Consider the following 17,096-nt stretch of genomic DNA (forward strand, 5'->3'; position numbering starts at 1 on the left):
TGTTGATTGTTAATCTAGGGAAGTTTAAAGCTGCTACCTCACTATGAAGATGAAAGTAGTAGGACCCATGCCCTATCTTACTGAGAATCATTAAGGTTAATCACATCATAGATGAGATCACGTTTACTTTAGTCATTACAAATTGTTATTACAAACCAAAATCTGTGTGATCACCTATTTTTTATCCATATGTTCATCAGAATATTGATTTGTATTTTCCCTTGTTTCAATTAAATCCCAACTCCATTTCACACTTCTTTGGGTCTGAGCCTGTTTCATGGGTTTCAGTCTCATAATTATAGACTTAATTATCTTCATCTTAATTATCTTCATCTCCTGACATAACTGAACTCCAACAACATGTCATTTCTTCTAAAGCCAATGCCTCTTTACTGAGACATTCCCTGTTCAGCTATGTGCCCTTTCTGAATTTCTTAATTTATGTTCTTGGTTGTGTTTCAGTCATTTAAGGCTTTGGTTTAGAAGACTTATTTCATAATATTCATATGAGTGCCATGGGCTTCGACTTCTTTACCCTAGATCACTCTTGAGTGATCTGTTGCTCTATTTTCTTTAGTTACTGACCACAGTATGTTATCTTTAATATTGTCACCACCGATGAAGAACATTTCTGAATTAATGTTTTCTGATCATGTCTTTCAAGTTTATTTCAATGAAAACGCAAACCTGTTAAGCCAATACTCTTACCACCATACCACCAAAATAACACCAAGAGGCTATAAACAACTTAAGTAGAGAAAACAGTGATCACTGTTGCCCAATTTTTTAAAGTGTTTAAGTGGACTCACTAATAAATGTCAGCAGCCTTTAAGGAGACTACGCTAGCACTCCTCGGACCGTGGCATAAAGTAGAAAGAGGGCCAGCCACGTTCACTCTTAGCTGGTGCTACAGGAGAGCTTAGAGTGATAATAAAAAAGTATAGGGCGTTATCCAGGACACAGCAGTTTTCAAGAAGATACTAGCGAATCAAATTCAGAAAACACTGAAAAGATTCAGGAATGCAAAAGATCAAAGCAGGAGAGATGTCTCAACAGTAAAGAGCACTTCCAGAGGACCCAGGTTCATGTCCCAGCACCCATAGAGTGGCTCACAACCATCTGTAACTCCAGTTCCTAGGGATCCGATGCTTTCTGGCATTCAATGACACAGACATGGAGTACAGACACCCCATACAGGGAAAACACTCATACATAAAATGGGATGAAAACATTCATCATGACTGAGTTAACATTTCAGGAATTCAAGAATAAATATGCAAATCTGCCAGCTTTATATTTGAGTAATGACAAAAGGGTGTGTATGTATGAACCTATGTATGAACATATATGTATGTATGTACATATATATATGAACATATATATATATATATATATGAACATATATATATATAAACAAAAACCTAAATGGTAAAAGCCAAGGAAATGAATCAAGTGGACTAATGAAATAAATAGATACTTCCCCAAACAAAGAAATGGCCAATAAATATGAAAAAAAAAAAGTTCACTGTCCTTAGCTATCATGGAAACACACATCAAAACTACATTGAGATTTTATGTTATCCCAATCAAAATGCTATCCTGAAGAAAAGGACACATGCTGGTGAGGATGTGAGGAAGACAGCCTTTATGTCCTGCTGGTGGACTACCATCCACTATGGAAATTAATATGGAAACTTCTCAAAACTAAAAATAGCATGTCCACATTATGGCACAGTCGTACCACCCCTTGGTATATATCTAAATTACTCTAAATTAACACACCACAGTGATCCGGATAGTCTGTCTGAACAGTATCCACACAGGCAAACTATGTTATGAGCCTACAGGTCTCCAAACAGACAAAGAAAATGAGGTGTGTGTGCATACTAACAATTTTATTTTGCTTCAAAGAATGAAGTTATGTCATCTGCAAGAAGATACTTAAAAAGAATCATAACTAAGCAAAACTAGACTTAGAAAGACAAATATCACATGTTCTCTTCCATTTATGGGTCCTAGATTATATTATAATACATGTATATGGGACATAAAAGTAGAAGCAAGATTGTGGGTAAAAGACTGTGGGGAAGGTGGGGAGAGGAAAAGGTTGAACTTGGTCAAAGTATATGATGTGTTTACATGACAATATCTGTACCCAACCCATCACTATATTCAAGGAATATATGTCAATAACTTGAGTGTTAATGTTAGGAAAGACATGTTCAAACAGCAAGCTTTAACAAACATAGTATTTAGTGCTTCATAAAGACCCACTTTATTTTTACAAGTACACATGTTGCTGAAGAGTAACAGGGAATGGCTTGGTGCTCCTACTTTTATTTGCCCTAAAGGCACTAGCAAGTCTTAGCCACTACTGTTTCTTCACATGTAGAAATAACAAAGCAACAAAAAGCCAAATCGTGACTTAGGGTGAAAATAGCTTTGAGCTCCTGAAGGAACCACTCACATGGACGCTATCAATTGCGGTGGGGACAATGTAACATTTCCCTGGATTCTCTTTCATCTACTTCTTGTACTCTTACCTAGATGATTTCACTTAAATCCCAGTATTTGTTATTTGTGTTTCTTTAAACCTTTAATTTCCAAGTTACAATAATAATATGGGCTAAATCATGTTTTTCCAATTATGTTCACATTTTCTGACTCACTAAGTTCTGATCAGATCAATCAATTATGTTTGCATTTTCTGATTCACTATGTTCCAGTCACTTGAGACAAATTCCAGTTCTTGATTCAGGAGTTTTGCTTTCTTCAGTGTGTATTCCGAGAATATTCTACTTTTTCCTACAGGACACTATTTCCTAAGCTTAAATTAAACATTGCCTTTCCAAGGACTCTGTCTGATCATCTGAGTCCATAGAAGATTCACTCCAGTTGTTACAGCACTCTTTTCCTTTTAGCTATTTGTTTATCTTTTCTGCCCTACAATACTTGATAAAAATGCAGAGAGTATATAATGGTACTCTAAATAGTCACTGAACCAATGGTCACATTCTCAGGTATTTCTACTAAAGCTGCACCAACTTAATTCTAGAGTACTTAGTGCTCTGTGATTCTGCTCACAAAGTTGAAGTTCTGCTTAATGAATACATAGCTATAAAGGCTCTTACCCACTACCACAACAAAACAAAACAAAAAACCAAAACAACAAACCCTCTCTGGCCTTCACCGTCCTGTTTAGGACTCTTGAACTTACCATGTATGGCTTCTTGGTAACCAGGTGTCTTTGCCAACTTTTTCAATACAAAACTTTTGAGGCCCATTACTTCCTAAATCAGGAACATAAAGATAATTTAATGTTTATCTGGGTGGCCCTTTAAAACTAAGAGAAGCATGTCACATTGTTATATGAGTGATGCAGAGGAAACTGAAAATTTCATGTTACTATCTACTCTTTCACTGAGCAGCTTTTTGATGCTGCAGAGACACTGAAGAATTACATCCATAGAGAGAACTACAGTTTCGCTTCCCTAGCAATTAGCCTATAAATAAAGCAGTAGCCATCTCCTCTTTGATCACACTTTCATTTTATCTCACAAATTGTGATAGTTTGAATGAGAATGGCACCCCACAGGCTCACTGATTTATATGCTTGGTCACCAGGGAATGACACTATTTGAAAGAATTAGGAGGTGTGGCCTTGTCAGAAGATGGGCTTTGAGGTTTCAAAAGCCATTGCTAGTCTTTCTCCTCCTGCTGCCTGTGGATCCAGATGTATAACTCTCAGCTACTCCTCCAGCACCAGGTCTGCCTGGCCATCCTCTCTGCCATGACAAAAGACTAAACCTCTGATGCTATAAGCCAGGCCCAATTAAATGCTTTCTTTTATAACAACTGCCATGGTCACGGTGTATCTTCACAGCAGTAGAACAGTGACCAAGACACAAATGCTTTCAGTATCAACGGTGTTTCTTCTTTATGAGACATCTTATATATAACCCTGAAAAATAGTCATTACATTTAACTCCACTGGTGTAACAGCTATTATCACAAAATTATCTTCAGAGAAACTGCAGTGAATCTGCATTTACCCATGAGCTCCGCAAATCCTCCTAAAGGTAAGCGACAGGTTCCAGTGACAAACTGCAAGAGTCGCATTCTTACTTCATTATCAGTCTCTTTCACAAACTGTATGACAAAATAAAATATACTTTAATATAAAATAGCCAACATCTCATCAATAATGAACAATAAACAAGTGAAGATGTTATGAAAAAATACTGAAACTGGTTCAAACAATGATGTACTAAAAAAATTTTGTAGTATCACTTTAGGTACACTGTAGATCTCACTTCAGTAAACCCTCACAACAAGACTACAACAGGCTCCTATTATACCTGTCACACAAACGAGAAATATGAGATGCTTAGAAACGTTTAGTCACTTGGCTACAGTAATGTGTCTATGGTACACTTGTCTCTCACTGAGGCTTCAGTTGAACGCTGTGCTGTGTGTTTCTCAATTACTTAGATTTCACAACAGTCTATGAAGCAGCTACAATCAGTAAAATGCAAGAAAACAGAGGCCAATAGAGTTTAAGTAATTTATCTTTTCAAACTGCTAAGAAGTAGAACATTTGAGCTCTGGTCTGATTGAATAGTAAACCACTGCTAAGCTGTGTCAATCTACAAAAACAAATGCATATTTCCTCATTGCTTTTCTCTGTGGTATTTTCTGCTATTAAACATTTTTCAGACTTTCTGTGCCATTCACTAGTACCTGAAAAAACGAAAGATGTCTCTTCAAACAAGTTTGCTGACAAGTTTTTTTGAAAGAGGAATGTTAATAGGTACATGGTAATAGGTTAATAGGTACATGGTAAAATAATGAATGGGTAGGTTTGACTATAAAAGAAATCAGCAACTCTAGAGGGGGCAGTTTGAGAATAAAAAGGCTTCTTTCAAATACGGAATGCACATGGTAGATAATTTTCATGATGGACTTAACTGGAATAATAAACACCTTGGTGAGACTCAAGCTCTGGGTGTGTGTGAGGTGTTTCCAGAGAGGATTAACTGAAGGAGTAAGGCTCCTCTGAACCTGGGAGGCACCATGCCATTGGTTGAGTCCTAGGCTGAAGGGAAGTGGGCCATCTCCGCTTCCTGAGGCACAGCTATGACCAAGCTCCACAGGTCAACACTGTAGTTGCTCTTACTTGCTTTCCTGCCATGTGTGATGGATGGCACTCTTAAATCTGGTAGTCAAAATCAAGTTTTCTTCCCCCTTTGTTGTCAAGAATTTGACCAGAGCAATGAGAAGGTAGCTAATGTAACAGCTTAGGTAAACATAAGACAAAAATGCTTTGCCAATCCAGACCAAAACTTTTGAATTGAATTGTGTGAGGTATACAGTCCATTATGGAAACATGACAGCCAGCCCTAACCTGATGGCACTTTGTTTTTGCCTGCCCAGAAATGAACTACTCTCTCCTAGTCATTAGAGTGTTCAGACCCAAGATAATAATTTATAAAGGTCCTCTGTGATTACAGAAAAAACTTAATATATGGAGCCAGGCATCCCTTAAGGGCCATTCAATCTTTTGCTCTGGAATGCCTGGGAGATCCTAGTGGCCTGCAGGTGAGATAAGACTAGGATAACAAATAGACTGTGAGATGTTAGACTGTGAGCTATTTAGAGAAGCCTTTCCTTCTCTAAAACCTGCTGACTGCTATGGGAAAGGAATGAAATGGTGATTTTATTACTATATAGCAGGAAAATAAGAAATGAGAGAAGTAAAACAATTTTCCTGCCCAGCTGTGGATTCCATGGATAGTTGTAAAACACACCTTAAAACCTCACCTTAATTCCCTGTCCTCACAGCAGGCTGCTTTGGCTCTAAGGCTTCCCTCCTTTTGCTAGCAGTAAGAATAAATTAACCTAAACCGGAATTGAAATCCCAGTGGATTTGAACGTCACAATCCCATCAAGACATGGGAAACACATTTTATTACCAGCTCTGATAAAAACCTCACCATTTACCTAAGTCAAACAGTTCAGAAATGCATATACTCATTTGGGTTTCTATGACCTTAAGTTTCTAAGGTCTTTAGATACACATGTTCAAATGGAAGGACTATAAAGTGTAAGGAGAGAGTGTAACGGGAACACCTGTGCACACACTGCTTGATATTTTCACTTGAAAGCACTTACTCCTGTGTAAATATCAGCTTGGCCTCAAACTACTAAGCTTTCTTCCTTCTCTCCCGTCCTCTTCCTGCCTTTCAGAGAAAGCATTTCATATCCTACAGTATATACATACTTAAGTACATGTTGTAGCTTATTCAGTCCTCGACTAGTACATGAGAGATGTTGGCATACAAAACTCGGTTGCACTAAGTACTTTGATGTATGCCATTTTGGACATGTTGACGAATTTTTTAAGATAGGTTTCCAGAAAGGGCTACACATTAAAATATTATGCAATAAACTAATGGGATTCATTCCTATGAAAAGATGTACCTTTGGGAAAAATCTTTTCATGATAATATAAAACCCAGCTTTTCAGGTGAATGTGAAAATTAACAGAAGTTCAACCATTAAGTTGCTCAGATGCTTAGTAATGTACTTATGGAAAGAATATCCCAGAAATAGAGATTTAAAATCTTCAATATATAAAACAAAGCAAAACAAAATGTCTCTTAAAATATACTTAAATTACTGGTATGGTAGACTTGGATGTTCTGAGACCTACCTGATGACGGTTTAAACTAACATACCATAGAAACAATTAAATAGTCATTCTTTTATATTACTGTCTGAGTTATCACAATTCTTCAGCATAATAGCAACATCAGAAGAATTAAGTGGCCACAATGACCTTCTCACTAAGAACGCACAGCTGGCTGGATGGGTGGAGGACACTTGTAGCCCACACTGAATGAGCTGGTGTAAGACCAGCCTGCATCAGCTATCCAGGCAGACCCAACAATTCCAAAACCAGCCAAACAAAACCCCAGAGTCCTTCACTTCTAGAAGCATGCAGAATTCATAGAATACTGTGACAACAGTGAAGACTATTCATACCTCCATCTAGAAAATAGTGAGAGAACTAGAAGGCTTCAAAGTCTCAAAAATAATTAACTACTTTAAAACAACTTTTTATAAGAAAATATTTTCTTCAAATGATTTCTCTCAAAAAAGATAAAATACCTGCCAAAACCAAATAATTTGCTTGCTGTTTCTCGTATAATGTCGATAAACAGTATTTCTCTGCCAGTCTGCCAAGTCGACCTCTTGCATGCCACACAGCATAACCTGGGAAAGGAGCACAGTATCAGCCACAGCAAAGACTAAGGAGACTATGGGTTGTTGTTGTTTCTTTGTCTTTTTTATTATTTATAGGAGTTTCTAAAAATATATTCTGGGCAGCTTAGTTCATCACAGTAGTTTCTGCCAGTGTGTTGGTGTTTTCCTTCCCCTCCTTCCTGAGGCACAGTCTCACTTCGAAGTCCCTGCGGCCTGGAACCCACCATGTATAGCAGGCTAGCCTAAAGGCCCAAGTCTGGCAAGCAGTGAGTAGTCTTCGCAGGTGTCTGCTGCCAAGCCGAGCCTTTTATCTTTTTTCCTTAATGGTATCTTTTAAAGAACATACTTTCTACTTTTGATGAAGTCAGGCTGTTTTCCTTACAGGATTAAAAATTCTCTGTATAAACATGTTGTATAAACACTGTATGAGCATGTGCAGTGTTTATATAAACATGCATTTCATTTTCCTGAAAACACCAAATGGAAGATTTGCTAGGGCATGAAGCATGAGGGAGACATATGTTAAACCTTATCACCTGAGAAATCACCAAAACTATCCAAAGTGGGATTGCATTTAGGCTACTATTCTGTTGTTTAATTTTAGGCTTGCACGTTTACACTTAATATTCACTTAAAGTTAATCTTCATTAACTGAGGCTGACGTAGGAACCAAAGTTAATTTTTGTTCATATGGATATCCTATTGTTTCAACATTACTTGTTGAATTGGCTTTCCCCTTTCCACTGAAAATAATTTGGCAATACATATTGGCTTGGTTCTAGATTTGTTTATATGCCATAAATAAAATCAAAATCTGTACATCTCTCAAGTATGTCTCTTTAAAACCTATTTTGTCCATTCTAGAGCCTCTGTAGGTCCTCATAATTTGAGTTTCAGCCCATCATTGATTTTTATTAAATTCTCCTGGGATGCTGACTGTGTTATTCTTATAGATCAACTGGAACAGAATTGATTATTAACAATGCCAAGCTGTCCAATTCGTAACATATTCCATGTCTCATTAAGTCTGTAATTTTTCTGAGCAGTGTTTTGGAGTTTTAGTATAGGAGACTTGTATTTAGTGATATTTTTTTCACCCTTTCGTGACATATTTATGACGAAAGTATTCATCTTAAAAAGAAAATTCTGAAACATGCTATATTGAAGACATTATGTCTAGTGAAATAAAACAATCATAAAACCACAAAAATGATATGATCTCATTTATAGGAGATTTCAACAGTTAATAAAAATAAAGAAGAGAGACGTGAAGTTTGATGTTTAATGAGTTTCAATTTTATAAGATGGAAGAATTCCTAGACTTGATGTACTATAATGCAGTCATACTTAATATTACTGAATTGCACACTTAAAAATCATTAAGAAGTTTTTGGATTTTTGTTTGCTTTCTTTTCTTTTGTTAGTTTTTGGAGTCATGGTTTCTCTGTGTAGCCTTGGCTGTCCTAGACCTCACCCTGTAGACCAGGATGGCTTTGAACTCATAGAGAGCCACCTGACTGCTTCTCAAGTGTTCAGATTAAAGGGGCACACCACTACTGCCTGGCTAAAATAGTAAATTGTATACGTATTTTCTTCTATATAAACAAATCCACTTCTGATGTATGTCCAAAAACCTTACTTGCATGCAGTCAGGATCACTGGTAATTCATTTAAGAATTCTCATCTTTCAAGTAAGTCAATGCCAAATTAAGATTTCTGAAACTTCCTTAAATTATTAGTAGTGATCAAATCCCTCTTTATGACCTCTAACAATGATTAATGATAATGTCCTTGTAACTCCAGTGTTCCTAAAACATCACAAACCATAAAACACACCCACTGCCATACATGCTTCAAGAAATGAGAAGATTAACGCTCGTGGAAACTGTTGTATAAAACAGTAAGGAAGCCATACATGGTGGAGCGGTGCTGGCACTAGAGGAGCTGAAGTGGGAGGATCATGATTTCAAGGCCAGTCTGGACCGAAGTACACCTTGTCTTAAACAAAGGAACAAGCAACAGTGATCATGGAGATGAGAGGTGAGGTGAGAGAGGAATGGGAGAGGAAATACAACCCCTGACCCCATCAATATTCCCTATAATTAAACAATAAAAGAGCCTAACCTCCAATTCTTTTTCATCAAAGTACTGTAGCCACTGAAGGGGAACAACTTCATTAAACCCATCAAGGAAAGCTTTGGTCTGCTCTTGTACTCCTCGTGAAAAACGCCATTCTGTCATTAAACTGAAAATAAAGACATTGTTTGAAAATAGGTCATTTATATATAAAATTGACAAAAAACACTAAGAAAGCTTTAGATTCCTTCTCTTTTTCCAAACATACTACCTAAACATATGCTCTATACAATAAGCATGTAGGTATGCATATATGTTATATTTAGAGTTAACATTATTTTCCATTAACAAATTAATTCTTTTTTTAGGCACTTTAATTTTTTTTGAGATTATAACTTAGTTATAAATTCCCATTCCTCCCTCCAAAGCTTCCTATAAACCCTTCCCATATTCCACTTAAAGGAAAATCCAGAAGAAATAATAAATTTCTTGACATATATGATCCACTAAAATTACATGGCGAAGATGTAACCTAAATGGATCTAAAAAAAAGTAGAGAGATCAAAACAGTACTAAAGTAAAATGACTCATGCCTGTGTGGACTCACACTTAGAGAACTAACATCAATGTTCCTCATAAGGTATTCCATAAAATAGAAGGAAGTCCATCACACTCATTTTACAAAGACAGTTATTACCTAATATCAAACTTCACAAGGACAGGCAAACTGACATATACACAAATGCACACACACATATGAGAGACAGACTCAGGAAAGAGACTGAAACTGAGATTATAGGACTGAAATCACATGAGATCTCAGTGGATGGGGAAAAGGCCTTCAATAAAGTACAACCCTTCAAGACACAAGCACTGAAGAACCTAGTATCATATAACAACTTAATGAAGGCTGTATCTGAAAAATCTATAGGCATTGCAGTAAATGGAGGAAACCCTCAATGCATTTCTGAGCAGGACAGACAAGGTGCTTACTTAGTATGCCACTGAACTCTTTGCCAGAGTAATAAGGCAAGAAAGAAAGGAAAAAGTAGGAGCAAGTTAATGTTATTTCTATTTGTAGACAATATGATTCTGTATATGACAAATGCTAAAGACTCCACAACAAAAACCTCTTAAAACTAATAGACATGTTTAGCAAAGTAACAGGACACAAATCACTAAACATATTCATCAGCTATTAATAATTTTTATAGAAGTCAGGTTTTCTATACACCAGTAATGAATATGCCAGAAGGAAATCAGAAAAACAATCACATTCATAATAGTTAGAAACTAAAGCTTAGGAATAAGTCTAATCAAGAAAGTAAAGGTAGTGAAAATACTAAAACAATGGAGAAGGAATCTGAAGAAGACAGAAGATGGAAGTCACCCATGCTCATGGGACAATACAATTAGCAGCATGAAAATAGCCACACCATCAGAAGCAAAATACAGACTCAATGAAAATCTCGCCCAAATTTCCATGACTTCTATAACACAAATTAGAAAAACGCTCCTAAAATTTGTAGGGAAATATGAAATACCCCAGATAGCCCAGGAATCTACAACAATGATTTCAATTTATACAGAACCACAGTCAGAAAAATAAATGTCAGCTCAAAAAGAGACATGGATCGATTTGATAAAAATACAGGCCCTACAGTTACACAGCTATTTGACTTTGTCTAATAAATGATTTTTGAAAGATGAGATACAAATGGCTAAAAAAAAAACACAAAAAACATTCAATATGACCAGTCATCACAGAAATGCAAATTAAAAGTACAGAGATTCCACCTCATCCCAGAGTGGCTACCACAAAAAAAAATCACAAATTCTAGCAAAGAAGAGAGAAAAGAGAACCTTATATACTGCCGACGAGTGTAATGTGTGCTTGCTTCTATGATAATTAAAAACAGTTCTACCCTCATGGAAGAGCATACAAATTGTTTATCTAATACCAAACAGCTCAGAAAATAGGCAGACAATATTAGACAGACTGAACAGGTTATATTTAGGAATATACATGTATATACTCATACACATATAACAATGAAAAGGGAGGCATGAATTTGAAAGACAGCAGGGGAACATGGAAGGGGGTTTAAAGGGAGAGAAGAGAGAAATAATGTAAATAATATAATTACAGTATCCATTTGATAAAAATGGATAAAATTGAAGATTATATGAAGTGAATTCAACCAGACAGGCAAATATTTTATGCTTCGTTTACTTGTGAATCCAAAATTTTATAAAGATATGTAAATCCATTTTTTTCTCTTCAAAGATGTAATTTTGTTTTATGTGTATGAGTATTTGGCCTGCACCATGTGAATGATTGGTGATAGCAGAAGACAGAGCAGGATCTCCTGGCTCTGGAGTTACAAATCATTGTAAGCCACCATGCAGGTTCTGGGAAGCAAACCTGGGGCTTCTATAGAGCAATAAATGCTCTTAACTGCTGAGCCAGTTTTCTAGCCGCCCTGTGTAACATGAAAATAAGAAAGGAACTGGGGAAAAGAGAGGAGAGTAGCAGATGGCAGTAAGGCCAAGAGAAGAAAATGGAAGACTGAATAGAGTCTAAGTCCATGAGTATTTGAGAGTTCTTTATAAAACCTAGCATTACACACACTGAATGAATGCCAATAAAACGTTTATTATCTACAAGTTAAAAAATGAGAATGTGGGCCAGTTGTGGTAGCAAATGCCTTTAATCCCAGCAAAGGCAAGTGGGATTAAAAAAATGCAGTTCGAGGCTAGGTTGGTCTACAGAGTGAGTTCCAGAACAGCCAAGGCTACACAGAAAAACCCTGTCTTTCACCAAAATAAATAAATAAATAAAACATTAAAAAAAAACAAAACAAAACAGTAGGAATGCAGCATGGAATGAAATGACAGTGAAAGGATAGTTTCTAGACATGATTCTGCCCATTCCTAGCATAGCTGCAGTCCCTTCATCTATAAATGAAAAGGATACAGTCTTTGCAAAATACTTTTTAATTAAAATTTTATTATAAAGAACTTAAAATTTTAAAAATTCCCACACCGAAATTAAACAGACCCTAATTCTATACATCTCAGTGAACTTCCTTTTTTTCCTTTTTTTTTTTTAACTGGGAGTGTTTTATGTTTATTTTGTAATTACTTCTACAGAAGTTACATATTTTCATTGAATCTAAAAGCTTTAAAAAAATTAACTGTTTATTCAGATAGACACTAAACACTCTGCTGAACGTGATATCCACATCCTACCAGGTAAGCTAAAATCTCCAGTTATTTTTTTAATTTTATTTTTTTATTATTAATTATATTTTATTAACTCTGTATCCCACTCCCTCATTCCCTCCCAAACCCTCCCTCCCTCATCTCCTCCCTGCCCCTTTCCAAGTCCACTGATGGGGGAAGACCTCCTTCCCTTTCATCTGATCCTGTTTTCTCAGAATGGGCTATAAAGTCCTTCTCTGTGGCCTAGCAGGACTGCTCCTCCCTTGGGGGGTGAGGAGGTCAAAGGGCCTGACATTTAGTTCCTGTCAGAAATAGTCCCTGTTCCCCTTACTATGGGAAACCAATTGGTTACTGAGCTACCACGGGCTTCAACCGCGCAGAGGTTCTAGGTTATATCCATACGTGGTCCTTGGTTGAGTGTCAGTCTCAGAAAAGACCCTGTGCCCAGATATACTTGGTCCTTGGGGAGCTCCTATCCTTTCCACATCATACAAACTCCCCCTTCTTTCATATGTTTCCCTGCACTTTGCCAAAGGTTTGGTTATCAGTCTTAGTATCTGCTTTGATACACTGCTAGGTGGAGTCTCTCAGGGGCCCTCTGCGGTAGGCTCCTGTCCTGTTACTTGTTCTCTCCTATGTCCAGCTTTATTCGTAATAGCCAGAACCTGGAAACAACCCAGATGTCCCTCAGTTGAGGAATGGATACAGAAACTGTGGTATTTTTACACGATGGAATACTACTCAGCAATCAAAAACAAGGAAATCATGAAATTTGCAGACAAATGGTGGGATCTAGAAAAGATCATTCTGAGTGAGGTATCCCAGAAGGAGAAAGACACACATGGTATATACTCACTCATATAGTCCTATAAGATATGATAAACATAATGTAATCTATACACCTAAAGAAGATAAACAAGAAAGAGGACCTGGGGTAAGATGATCAATCCTCACTCAGTGAACTTTCTATACAGACAGAAAAGCAATGCTGAAGCTGTGAAGCTTCATGCTAGGTTTTATATTTTCACAATTGAATATATTTGCATACATTTATCCACCATCAAAAAATGAAAAGTTCTTGGCAGAATCAGAACTAGAAAAACAATAATCTTTATATCCTTTTCCATGAATCAAGTGTCAGTTACCTACATTCAGTAGGCAATGGTAACATTTCATTACTATCTCCTCATTGTTACCCTTTCCTCTTTCCTGTTCTCCTTTCTCCATGTTATACAATGCTGACATGCACTTATGAACACAAACAAACACACTTAAGTACATATATTACATTATATGTACTTAATTTATATGTATATAAATGTGGCTAGGCTCCGCATATGAGAGAGAACATACACCTTTTCTTTCTGAGATTTTTGAAGACTGCAAAATCTCTTCCCAGCACCAATGTTCTCATAGCTTTTGATCTGGTCAAAAAGTAGAATGCACATGGGAAAGTGCATAATGACATACATTTTCTTATTTCAAGAAACCTGGGAGTGGGGTGTGGATCCACTTTAGAGAACAAGGATTGGCACTAGCAGAGAAAGCACCTGATGAGAATTTCCCAAAGGGTTAAAACTAATACAACTAAGGGTGTGTATATAGGAGATTTCTAATTACATTCTGTAAGTTCTAGAGTCTGAGTTTAATTAGCTCTATCAACCTACCCAATATATTCATCTTTGTTTTCTTCAGTCACCAGAATATTGGAACCTCCCAACTTCAGATCATGTGAAGTGACTTTTCCAAGAATCTCCATGTCTACAGAAAAGTACATTTCTAAACCACATTCTTCAATGTTGTTGTCTCTGGATTAAAAAAAAAAAAAATAGTGTGTGAGTGTGCATATAAACAAAGTATATAAGTGGGTTTCAAGTAAATACCTCTATGAAAAAAAGTCTTCAAACCTTATCCAGATAAGGGAGTTATAAAATTCAGTATCAATAGATTCCAAATCCTTAATAGTAAGCTTTTTACTTAGCATACGCTTGTAGAATGGTAAAGAGAAACCAGTATCAATAAACTTTCCATGGAATAGTGCCTGTTAAGAAAAATAAAAATAAAACATTATTTAAACTTACAAAATAATAATCTTTAGAGCACAGTGACAAAATAGAAGTCAAGTGACATTAATTAAAAAAATAATCATTTGTATAAATTGTGAAAATTAAAATATTAAAACAAAGCATAGAATACAAACTAGAATGAAACATTTATTTTACAGGTCAAACAAATGTGCAATCAAAACTACAAAAAATGATGATATAAGATTTATTAACAACTTCTCCTACTTTAAAATATATTTTTTAAATAATTAGCTTAATTAGATGCAGAGCTGAAAAGCCCCAAGCACCTCTTGCCATTCCTTTCTTATCTGCAGGACTTCTGTGTCTTCATGCCTTTGTATAACACCAACACAGGAAGAAGCACCGATGAGTTTTGATCCCATGAGTATCTAAAACCACTCACTGAACAACTATATTGGTCCTCAGCCCCTTATTCAGTTTATATTCAATAACAAAGTCACTGAAATTATCCTCTCATGTAATTTTGAACCTTTCTCACTGTCTTGCTCAGAAAATCCCCAGTTTAGACAATAATCAGCTTAATGTACCCTGTCTGCACGTTGTTAAACATGCCAAAAGTGCACCCACTATTGACTTAGTACATTCAGCTCCCCTGTCGCAGGTAACTAGTCACTGCTGTTCCTCTGTCTTCAAATACTGTACTTACTGCACACAGGAAATGGCACCAGAAGAGCTTTTGTGTAGTCCACCCAATCTGCTCACCATTAGCATCTGAATTCCCAGGTTCTTATTGCAAATAAGCTCTCTATCATTTCTGTGAGCAATATAGACTTCTCTCTTATTCAAGGTCATTGTTCCCATATTCCTTGTATTGTGGACTTTATCAAATTCTTTGCCCTCAGCTGCATTTGGTGGCACATAGCTATATCCCAGCACACCAGTGGCTTAGGTAGAAGGTGATAAGTCTGAGCTACAGTAACAAAATACTACTCTGTTACCAAATTCTCTATGATATTGTACTACAAACTTTTCTAAAGCCAGTGCTTATATTTTCTGTCTGTATATACACCAATCTTCCCATCCCAACACTCATAAAGACAACAATTCACAAGGGCAACTGCATTGCTCTGAGAAGTTTAAGTGTACTTACTTGGTAATTTCCTTTGGCTAAATAACTACACATGCCACCCCATTTCCCCACATGATGTGAATAAAAAATAAGGCCTTTCACTTTAAAATTTGTATTTATTATTCCTAAATTTCATACACACACATATATATTTCTTTAATCATATTCCCATTATCATGTATTTTTCCTCCTCCCTCTCCCAATTAACTTTCCTTCTTCCCAGTAAATTCTTTCTCTTCTACTTTCATGCTTCTGTCTGTCTGTCTCTCATTCTGTGTGTGTGTGTGTGTGTGTGTTTAATCGAGGTTGCCTGAAAGAACACAGGTGGAATACTGTAAGTTTGAGAAAGTGAAATTTACTGGTGGCACCCACCACTGAGGAATCTATCACTTCCCTCGGCAACCATGAATTGCTGGTAACTACTCAGGGAGGGTATAGTCTTTTTCAAGATTTTTTTAAATATATACTTTTTTTGTACACGTGTATGTATGCGGCATATACATGTATGTGGAGGTCCCAGGCTGATGTTCAGAGTCTTCCTAAATTATTCATCACCATATTGAGACAGAATCTCTGAATCAAATCTGAAACTTGCAGTTTCAGCTAATTTACCTAGCCAACTTGCTGTAAAAATCCATTATTGCCTTTTGGATACTGGAATTATAAGTAGGCCACTGCAGATATGAACTTCAGTCCTTGATCCTGCTTGGCAAGAAATTTACCCACTGAACCATCCCCCTACCCCTACAACACTTGTGAACTAAGCAATATGTAAATATAATAACTGAGGGTTGGGAACTCACCATTGCAATAAAGCGGCCAATAAAGCAGAAGTATGAAAGATGATCAGGGTTTATAGTTGATGCTGGATTTATCTGTAAACAATAGTTATTCTTGCCTGCATACTCAAATAAGCAATACATTGGGTTCAAAACTTCATGGGAAAGCAAGAAAAACCATTCTCTATAAGAAAATAAGTCAAAATTATTTTTAGTATTCATAGATATGTGGATTTTTAAGAGGTGTTAAATAGATCCATAGATAAATAAATCTGTGCACTCACATATACATGCATTCACGTGCACGCGCACACACACACACACACACACACACACACACACACACCTACTTATATTTATTAGCCCTCCTCCATTTATATTTTATGGTCTGGCCTTCCATTCAAACATCCTGCTGGTCCTGTACTGTCAAATTGCAAGCTCACTGTTTCTCACATGTATGTTCTTTTCTACATCACACTTTTATATGGTATCTTCCTTCAAGTTTAATTCAACCTATGGATTACACTTTTTCTCAATTCACATTTCACTCCAATTTCAGCAATTTCTGAAGCAATTTCAGAAGATAGTGTATAT

The 17,096-nt window shown here is 36.4% G+C and overlaps 1 protein-coding gene across 7 annotated transcripts in view; it reads right to left on the reverse strand.

Moving 5' to 3' along the window:
- Window positions 1-17,096, reverse strand: part of Wwp1 (WW domain containing E3 ubiquitin protein ligase 1) — a 100,659-nt gene that overhangs the window by 8,693 nt on the left and 74,870 nt on the right. For all 7 annotated transcript variants that reach the window (XM_055603185.1, XM_055603180.1, XM_055603183.1 and 4 more), the window contains exons 18-24: window positions 16,527-16,686; window positions 14,475-14,608; window positions 14,235-14,375; window positions 9,391-9,511; window positions 7,171-7,275; window positions 4,053-4,149; window positions 3,218-3,290 (exon numbers count right to left, since the gene is read on the reverse strand). In XM_055603185.1, coding sequence (XP_055459160.1) covers window positions 3,218-3,290; window positions 4,053-4,149; window positions 7,171-7,275; window positions 9,391-9,511; window positions 14,235-14,375; window positions 14,475-14,608; window positions 16,527-16,686 — 831 coding nt within the window. The remainder of the gene's footprint in view (window positions 1-3,217; window positions 3,291-4,052; window positions 4,150-7,170; window positions 7,276-9,390; window positions 9,512-14,234; window positions 14,376-14,474; window positions 14,609-16,526; window positions 16,687-17,096) is intronic.

Source organism: Psammomys obesus, unplaced genomic scaffold (genome assembly GCF_907164565.1).
Source record: "Psammomys obesus unplaced genomic scaffold, mPsaObe1.curated_primary_1811, whole genome shotgun sequence".
Lineage (NCBI taxonomy): Eukaryota > Metazoa > Chordata > Mammalia > Rodentia > Muridae > Psammomys > Psammomys obesus.